Source organism: Triticum dicoccoides, chromosome 7B (genome assembly GCF_002162155.2).
Source record: "Triticum dicoccoides isolate Atlit2015 ecotype Zavitan chromosome 7B, WEW_v2.0, whole genome shotgun sequence".
NCBI classification, from domain to species: domain Eukaryota; kingdom Viridiplantae; phylum Streptophyta; class Magnoliopsida; order Poales; family Poaceae; genus Triticum; species Triticum dicoccoides.
Genome location: NC_041393.1, coordinates 109,025,589 through 109,036,046, shown reverse-complemented (window position 1 = coordinate 109,036,046; position 10,458 = coordinate 109,025,589). Strand labels below are relative to the sequence as shown.

The 10,458-nt window shown below is 43.6% G+C and overlaps 1 protein-coding gene across 1 annotated transcript; it reads left to right on the top strand.

Moving 5' to 3' along the window:
* Positions 1–2,080: 2,080 nt before the first annotated feature.
* Positions 2,081–7,012, top strand: LOC119341706. The gene is made up of 2 exons (XM_037613570.1): positions 2,081–2,729; positions 6,752–7,012. Exons 1-2 carry the CDS (start codon positions 2,343–2,345, stop codon positions 6,785–6,787), a joined length of 423 nt encoding a protein of 140 aa, XP_037469467.1. The 5' UTR covers positions 2,081–2,342; the 3' UTR covers positions 6,788–7,012.
* Positions 7,013–10,458: the final 3,446 nt, after the last annotated feature.

Below are 10,458 nucleotides of genomic sequence, written 5' to 3'. Positions count from 1 at the left end.
GCCAACCATCGACCGTGTCAGACTATGATTCAGTTATTGTACTCCTCCTCTTTGTTCTGTTTCATATTTTTGACGGTTTCATTCTTGTGTCTGTGTCCAAAGAAGACGGTGGATGTTGATCCAGTAACAAAATTGTGCTTCTTGTTGCAGGATTTATGCCCCCACACCCCCTTCTTTATATACGATAATAATCAGCCTTAGAAGTAAAATTCATAGGCTGTTGGTAGATTTTTGCTCGTAGTAATCACGCATATAGCCCAAAAGACTCCAATTTATTCAGTTGACTGGTTGAGAAAACAGTAACTAGTTGACCGATATTAGAGTACAGTGAAAACCAAAGATGCTCTGCTACTAATCAATAGCAAATGCCAGGTGGAGTGGGATAGTACCTTTATCAAACCAAAATACTAACGTCCACATGTGTGGGAACATTGCAACTCACTCACACAACTGGATTATCGTTCAGTTAAGTTTGCATGAATCTTGACACACCGAGACAGTTTTTGCGCGTAGGACAAGGCTGGTGTGTGGGCGTTGGAGAGGTCGCCCACACGTCTCACAGCACGTGGTTGCCAGCAGCGCTGTGTGGGCGAACTAGTTTTTGCCGACACAGCCATCATAGTCCACGCGCGTGTGGCGAACTGATTTTCACCCACACGACAATCGTACATTGTTGGATGGCAACTGTAGTTGCGTGTACATGGCAACTAGATAAACACACATGGCAACTATGATTCGTTTACTAGACGGCAAATGCAGTTGCGCGTACGTGGCAATCAAGTAAACATACATGGCAACTATGATTAACCACACGTGACAACTAGGTAAACACACATAGCAACTATTGTTTGACCATATGTGGCAAGTAGTTAATCACACACGACAACTATGGTTTGATTACAAGCGACAACTACCATAAATTAGACATGACAACTATAGTTAACCAAAATAGAGAGAGTTGTCATGCTTTTACAACCATATTTGCCATCCCAGATAACTTCATCTGCCATCCCGGATGGCAACTAAATCGACATCCCGCGGGTACCTATTGTAGCTGCGTTAGGACGTGTGGGCATATTTGCTTCGTGCCACACACGTGAAATGGGGATGAGTAGTATTTGTTGGATGTGTGGCACGAAGTAGCTGCGCCCACACACGTATGGGCAATTCTACTGTTCGCCCACACACAGCCCGTGTGGACTGCCCGCTCATGCCACACACGGTGTGTGGATGAATACCTATTATGCTATACGAATGATGGATATCGGCATCCTTATCAAAAACCTTGCCAGAAAAGGTATTTGGCCTTGAAACGTGCTGCAACCGGCAAGCATGGTATTTGTTGACCTTCTCTTCGGGCTCCAGGTCTTTTGCTTCTTCAGTACAGTACTAATTCTCTTCATGATCAAAGTCTTTTGCTTGTGTAATACAAGGAATTTTTACTCTTAGCATTTATCAAGCCGTTGAGAAGCTTCTGATCACGGTGTCACAGTGGTTGATACTTGTCACGATGTGACAGTCTTGCAGGCAGAAAAGACTGACGAAACTGAAAGTGTTCAAACAGAGCATGAGGCTGAGTCTGACGAAACTGAACGTGTTCCTTTGGTGGCAAGAGGAAATAAGAATGTGAAATACTCCCATCAACCACAAATACGAATGTGAATATATAAAATACAAAAGAATACAGTTCACTCTGATATTAGAATCAAGTAGTACCCAACTTATCAAGTTGTGATATAAGTGTACATTTGAATTTTTTTATCAAGTTGTGAATTAAGTGTACATTTGATTTTTTTCTATCAAGTTGTGAATTAAGTGTACATTTGAAATTTTTGTGTCATGATATATCTCGCTCCCTGGTGCTACTTTTTTTTAGGGGATCTTTTTTTTTAAGAATCTGCTACTTTGTTTTTTGAGGTTTTTTTTTTGAGTAATTGTTTTTTGAGGTAAAGCTCGCTGGTCTCCTGCTGTAAGCTTCTCATCATATTAGCGGGCTATGGCCCAGTTCATATTAGCCGAAGCCCAGGCCCTTCATTTTTCAGTTGGAAGAAACAGCCGGAGCAAAGCCCACCTACCTTGCGCAGTTTGACGAGCTTCTCGAGATCTGCTCTCTGCAGGAAAAAAAAAACGGCGCCGCCCCCTCTCCGTTAACGTCCCATCGAGCGCCACCGCACTGGTTCCTCGCCGTCGCCCTCCACCGCCGCTCTCCCATCCGCCTCCCCCATACGCTGCCGGCCCCGTTACCCCTGCTCATAACCGTCTCCAGAGGATCCCTTCGCGGCCTGTCCACCGGAAGCGGATCGAAGCCGGCGAACGAGCGGGGGAAGCGGCGGCCGGAGGAGATGCTCAAGTTCCTGTCCAGGGTGGTGGTGGAGTACAACCCTCTGGACCCGCGCAAGGCGGCGGCCGTGGAGCTCCTCGCGCAGTGCAACGGCCGCAAGGCCAAGGACTCAAACCCCACCTGCTCCGTCGAGCTGCGGCGCCTGCCCTCCCCGGCCGCGGCCGACGACCCCAAGGCCCAGCCGCCCCCGCGCGTCCTCGTCACCTACCTCAACGGCGCCGAGGAGGCCTTCGTCGCCGCCGACGGCGCCACCGCGCAGGGCATGCGCGAGCAGATCCTCGCCCGCGGCCGCCTCCTCGAGACCGAGCAGCTCTTCCGCGAGGCCGGGGAGAAGTGGCCCGTCGTCATCCCCGAGGAGGAGCTCGGCATGTCATTCCCCGGTATCAAGGTGCCTCTTCTGCTCTGTTTCGTCGTCTTCACTTCTGTCGAACACCTTACGTGCGTGGGCGTATCTCACTACTTTGCGCTGAAATCTCTCGTCGAATTCAGATATTTGCTGTGTACATTGTCGCTCATTCAACTTCTGTAGGTGGTCATGGAACCTCTTTGGTAATGGATCGCTTTATCAGACATCTCAGGCACACCTGAGTGTTATGCTATTATCCACATGTAGAATGGAATAAGTAGGATCATTGCAAAAAATAGGTGGCTTAATAACGATGTAGTCTGTGCTGTTGTTTGCCTGTAGCCCTGTACCATGTTTAACATATATCACCTGTGTTGTGCATGTTTGTCTTATTTTGCTTGATGCTTAATTTCAGTTGCATTGCTACTGTCGGGTTTGATCTAACCTCATTTCCTGTCCTTTCTTTTTGTCAAATATTGCTAACATTGTGTATACTATTTTCCCAACATTTTGCACTAGTAATCCGTACATGCAAAAGCATGTCAAACATTAGATAAGGGTATATTATCTCAAAAGATAAATAGATAATATACCCTAACCCTAAACCCTAAACCCTTATCTAAAAAAAAAGAAGCAATGTAGCAATATCGCAACTGATGAGCGCAGAAGAAGCTAGATGGTGTACCCGATCGCGAATCCCGGCGATTTAGACCATTAGGGTTTTTTGTCTGATGCTTATATATTGGCACACACTCTGGTATTCAAATCCATTGAATTTGAGCTATGATTTAAAATGATCCAATGGCCCAGTTGCTTCGATATCGGTACACTATATAGTACTCTCTCTGTTACCAAATATATGACGTTTAAGCAGTTCATATATTTGGTAACGGAGGGAGTAGTATAGATGTTGGGTAATTATATGACTTGTCTGTAATTACTGTTCATGTCATAATGTGTATGCATACTTACATTTCGTGGCCATGAATTATTTCACCATGATTGACTCCGTGCATGTGTACTGGGTGAAACCATTGAAAATGACATTTGAATGCATGATCCTTTCTAGTTTCTGCATAAAGTTCAATTTCTTGTGTACTGTGTCAACGTGTATCATTTGTGTGCAACTTGATAAATATCATTTGACATTTATAAAAGGGAGTTAGAGCATCTCCCACAGCTCACCAAAAAAACTCCCCCAATAAGCACTTATTGGGGCTTCCTGATGACACTTTTCTGGTTATTGGGGATGGGCGCTCCAGCAGATCCCCAATAACCCCATCTCCAATACCCAATCTGACCTACAGCCGCCACTTGGTGGTGGCACGACGGATGATGGCAATGGCACGGCTGTTGTTGGCTGTGGGCGGCAGGTGGTGCCGCAGCGGGTGGTAGCGACGCTCACCGGCGATTGGTGGTGGCAGCGGTCGGCGGCGGTGGAGGCGGCGGCAGCTGTCACTGACGTGGCGTGTATTGGGCATGATATTGGGAGAGGACCAAGTCTCCCTCTATTTAGGGGAAGGTGGACTGTTTTTTGGTGCTCACAAAATAATTATTGGGGATAGGGGAGCTTTTGGAGCAGTTTTTTTGGCCCAACTACTGCAATACCAGGATTTTATTGAGGAAAAGGAAGCTGTTGGAGATGCTCTTAGGATCACAACTGGTTTAGGAATTTATAATCCAGTTTGATAAGGGGAATCACAATCACTACTGCCAGCCTGTAGGCTGGTACTCTGCATTTAACGCTGCTCGTGGAACATCCATACACTTTTGTAGTCATTCATAACACTGGAAGTAAAAAAATGGGTTTTGAATTGTAAAGTAAATAAGATGTCATGTTGACCATTAAATTTGATTGCATATTATTAGATCTCTCTGACCAGCATTGATATGGTTTGGCCGCATGCATTTTAGGGCATCATCCTTTTTTTAGCTGGCTGCAGTATAAGTTATTAAAAAGATCTTCTTAATTTCGAAAGATGTCTAGTGATCTTAGCAGTACCTTTAGTCTTAGTTGTCCATAGGGGCAGTCAAGCAAACTCCTATACATCATTTTGACTTCTTTTCTTGTTTTGTTCACCTATTTGTTACTCCCTCCGTTCCAAAATACTTGTTGTGGTTTTAGTTCAAATATGAACTAAAACCACGACAAGTATTTTGGGAGTAGTTGGTTTAATCTACTGTTTATTTGAGCTCTCTCAGGGTTTAATTTCTACTCCATTGGTCATCCTTCCATGATTTTTCTAGACTTGCTGATGTTTCACTCCATCAGAAATGTATGCCAGCGTCCTTGTAGGGAAGAAATGCTTAATGTACATCACTAGCCTTTAACTATTTTCGTTCGAGAATACTGCATCGGCTCTAGCCTACCCCAACTTGTTTGGGACTAAAGGCTTTGTTGTTGATACTGCATCGGCTCAGTACCTTTATAATAAGACCATAAACATGTCCTTTTTTTATTAATGCAGTAGGCAGTCCCTGTCTGTTCTGTCGAAGATATAAATTGAACAAGCATATTTGAGTGGCCATTTTGGACGCCTCCTCAGCCAACCTTCTACATAGGCTTCTTACTCTTTTAGGAACAAGTTCATTTAATTAAATAACAAAGATTGCTTTGTGTTCCTTCATGCAGATAAATTTTAGTTTCTAAAGAATTTCCAATCTGCAGCAGTAGAACCTGAACATAGTTTCAGTTGTCATTACTTAATAACTTTCTTTTAAAGTTATTTTTAAATAGTTTAGAAACTGTCAATAGTAGAAGAAGACATTGCTATATGTAACGAATACTTGCGCGCCTATGCTTAAAGAAAGTTTACTAATAATTGGATTGACCTTCCATATGGTTCTCTTGCCCACAAGATTTCCACTGAAATACTCAGATAACCAACTGCACATTGCACACTCCAGTAGTTCCTGGGTAACATTTATTTTCTACTACCTGTATGTACTGTTACCTGATATGTAACTATTTTAAACCCAAACTAGACGCAACCGCACGTTTCTTTTTGGCACAACTTTTGCACCGAAGTACTCAAATAATGAACTGCACATTGCACGCTCTGATAGTTCTTGGACATCATATAGTTTCTAATTGTCCGTTACATACCTGTGTACAGTAGATACATACTTCTGTATGTTGTACCTGTGTACAGTAGATACATACTTCTGTATGTTGTATATGACCCTATATTTCTTTCTGCCCGCGAACCCTTTATTCTTCAGAGTAACACAGGATTTGATTCTGTTAATGCCAGATGTATTTCACGCACCAAAGGTTATTTTCCTTAAAAAGAACGGTTTTCTTGTTTTCAACCTTTTTATTCCTTTTTCCTATGATCGAATGAAATTCACTACACATACTTGTCTCTGGTTGCTGTCATGCCCATTTTCATGTTTGGAGAAGCATATTTGTTTCTCTTGGGCCATAGTACGCCACCGATGTGCTGGAGACTGGAGAGTCATTTTTTAGAAGTAAAATTTAGGAGCCGAGTTGAGATATGCAAGTCATATGCAGCCACGTTGCTCCTAGAGATTACGGGTTTCAAAGTGCGGACGTTATTCTAATTTTGTTTAATCTCTAATGATACCTTGGACATCGTGGTAGATTTATTTTCTTTATATACAGGTTTACCCATTATTGTAGGAAACAATTTTCTGTATGGTACTACTACCAAGAAACCCACTGTGTTGCTATGGATTTAGAAAGACATACTGTGTACATATGTACAAGATTAACTACTTCACTGAATTGATGTGTTCTCTGGCATATCCACGTCATTCATGGTAGATCGGGGTGTTTTTGGTACACGCATTTAAGTAGGTTGAGAGCATCCCATCCCAATCTCACTTGTCGGTGGTGGATCGGAAATTGGTAGGATCGCAAGGTGGTCGCCACAACGGGTTTCTGTTTGGGACTGAAATATCTGTGCTGTGGGTAATTTGGATTGCATGCTTGAATTTTCCATCCAGTTGACCAGGCCTGCTATTGTTCAGTACGTTGGTAGTACGAGTTTTTGCTCCCGTGAATTCTTGATGAAATTCTTGCTATCCGTTCTTGTTTGCAGCCAAAGAAAGCCGAGGAGAAGCCCCAGGCTGCCTGATCCAGGCAGAGCTCTTTCAGTCTGCTGTGGTTAACTAGCAACTAGCAGAACATCTGTTCTCCCATAAAACGTACCGCCTAAGATATTTTGTCACCAAAGAAAACTTGCCGCATTTTCGATCGTGTCTTCATTGACTAGTTGTACATTCAGTCTGCGGTTATTGGTTTCACTGAAATGCCTGAACCACCTAAGATATTTTTTGAACAAGTTGGCTAGTTGCCATGATTAGACATCGTACCACCAAAGATATTTTGGATCTGGTCCGACGAGGCGTACCAAAGAGGTCCGTCGCGTTAGGCAGCCCAAGCGCACCATGCTCTCGCGGTCAAAATACAGTGTCACCTAACGGTGACCAAATCGCCGAGCCAATAGCTGTTGTTTTTGTTTGGTGCAAACAAGAATCCTTGCATTGCATGGTGCAAGCGAAAGAAAGGGAGGAGACTTGGCTGCCAAGATGTGGTTAATCTCCGTGACCTGGGTCTTCTAATAACTTGCATGATTGATGGGTAGCTACTAGCTAGCTTAAGCTTATCCCTTCCATTCGACGCATAGCAGGATCCGTTACTTGCCATGATCAACTCGTGGTGAACCGAGGAGTGTTCCGAAGGTGAAGCCGTTCCGTTGTCAAAGATTTCAGCTGCATGCATGGAGGGAAAGGGAAAGCAGCCGGGATCTTGCAGCGTTTCGTCGTCGTGCTGATCTTGTTCCGACCTGGCAAAACGGTGTGCTACGCCCGTACTACCCGCCAACTCTCCCCTGCCCAAGTTGGAGCTGACGTATCTTTGAATAAGAGAAAAGAAATGGATTTTAGCTGATCTCGATGCCCCCCAAACCCATCAGAATACGGCAAAGTCAGAAGAGCTGGAGCAGCGGTTGAACTTCACGGTTCATCCGGCTGGTCTTGTCGAGCGAGGCCACGCCCTTCCGATCGCAGCCGTTGGTTTGGGTCACTCGTCGCAGTTGCGCCACGCGATCAACGGCCAGAAAAGCCAAAAAAGATTCAGTTCGGAGCCCGTGCGCAGTTGCCGTAGGATGACTAGCCATCGCATCGCGCGTCGCAGACTTGGCAGTTGGCACGATGTGCGCATGCACTGCGCTCCGTATCCCGATTTGTCAGATCGCGTATCGGGGCGCCAGGTTAGGTTAATTGCGGCGCCACGCGATCACGGGACAGTCGACAGTCGAGACGCGCACCGACGGAAGGCCAGGGACGCAGGGTGCGTGCGTGCAGGCGCAGCACTGCAAGCAAGCTGCTGCCTGAGATGGGATGCGAGGCGCTGCGCTTGTTTGACGCAACGCAACAAGCTGGCTTGGTTTCAACTTGGCAGAGCAGTGCACCATCATCCATGTTACTGGTTCTTCACTGTTGAGTATAAGGGTTATTTAGGAAACGTAGGACAGCGTCGCCTCCCTTCTATCCCTTCTAACATTCACCTTCAAGGCTCGGATGTGCTCATGCGTGCTGATCGTACTCCTGCACGCGGCAGTAAAAGAAACCACGTCTCACAAATCAGATCTCTGGTAATAATCTACTCCCTCCGTCCCATAACATAAGAGTATGTTTGACAATCTACACTAGTGTAGAAAATGCTCTTATATTATGGGACGGATGGAGTAGAAAATAAACATCAGATCTCCCGGAAATGACCACTTCTTTAAAAAGATGGATGAACGTTTAAGCATTTCGTTTAGAAAAAAAAACATAAGACAACCGAGCCAACACAAAAGAATAAATCAAGCACATTTATGATATGATAAAAATCAGCGGGGAATTTTGTTTCTGGAAACACAATGTGTAGAAAAATATATATGAAAAAAAATCAAAAGGTAATAGAAGCAAAAGTAGGGAATTTAGACAAGAATAAACATGCTGGAATTTTAAATAAATAAAAATAATAAAATGAAACTATATGTTTTCTAGAATTTTTTTACTCACTCCGTGTTTGGAAAAATCTTAGAATCGCTAATATATCCTTTTGAATTTTTATTTCCGCGAAACTATAAATTTTCCAACATACTTTATTTTTCTGTTTTTTTTCTAATGATTTTGCTACTACATCTATGAGATTGTTGCCAAGTCATCATCAAAACCACTTTCTATAGGCCAGGCCAAATCAAAATGGATTTGAGATTTTAGGCACCAAGAGTTTTTGCTATTTCAACCAATTGTATACTTTTAGAGTTTGGCATATTTGAGGTACTATTTTTGTGTTTGCCCAGCCAACTAATTATACAGTGCAACTCATCACAGCCAGAATCACACAACAAAAACTCCAAAACTTCCACACGACTTGTGTGGTGTGTAATTCTAAAACTTCATAAGAATTTGTTTACTCCCCATAGTTCAAAAGATAAGGCATATTTTTAGTTTTGTTAAGTCAGTTTTCGGACTATAATTAATTTATCATTTTGGCAAAAAATAATAATTTATCAGTTTTGCTAGAACTCATCTAGATGAGATATAATTTGGTCTCATTCACTTTTTATAGCCATTGGATGTGATGCTATAAGATGCGTGTGTGCTGACCTGGATTGTATATGTATAATATGTTCTTGTTTTCAAAGTGAATGAGACCAAATTATATCTCATCTAGATGAGTTCTAGGTACTCCCATAATTTATCATTACATAATTTATGTGACACAAATTTGATAAATGTGGATTTATATTCAAAAGTAGCACCTATTAATGAGTTTTTTCGCGTCATATAAACAGCGTGTTAACCGAGGATCAAAGCCTTGTATTATTTAAACTAAATTCGTCTAATATTTCGAAATGGAAGAAGTACGCAACGTAGATATAGATAACTAATGTGACAGTCAGTACGGGCTGACATTTACAAGCATCGATAGCAGACATCCCGTGCCTAGTTGCACATACTATTTCAATAGAGCTGCATCTCGCATGTGTTGATTCTTGAGCCAGTCTTGACCCCGGGGCACGAGCTAACAACCAATTGATCAGAGCTCTGACTTCTCCGGGCTAGAGCATCCGCTAGCTGCTCGTTGACAATATCATCACGCTTATCATGCTAGCGATCGATCCTACTCCTAGCTTCCAATGATGATGCATTACGCCATTAATCCACAATTAAGCTAGCTCACTTGCGTCTAAACAACCCATTGCTTCAACTGAAGGTGATTAGGGGCGCGGATTACGCGGGATTTCATGTCAGATACTGTCGCCAGATTGGAATCATTTGCACGCGGGTGCGGGGTGGTAACTACCTACCTAGCTAGTGGGAGCGAAACAAAACCGATCCCAGCAGCCAGTGCGCGCGCCGTGCATGGCAATTCAACAACTGCATCGATCCCAATCCGATTGCAAGTTGCGGCGCAGCCGCGGTGCCCGAGCTCCGGTGCAGGTTCAGTGGACCTTTCCCGCGAGATAATAAGAAGAATTAACAAGGTTCAGTGGACCTAACCATGTTTTGATTTCGGTTAATTTGGCGTAGAAGAGCTGCTAAGAGAGTCAACGATGAACTTGTTTTGTTACTTGTTAGGGTTAGGCACATGCAGGCATGCGGCGACAAGGTGATAATTTATGTTCTACCTAGCTTCTTAGTACTGTCTCAACAGCTCGTACGTTGGAGCCCGGCCAGATCTGTGCAACCCAAATCGGAAAGAGAATCTCTGAGCTTAGTTGATGCGATCGACGCTGCAAAGAATTTC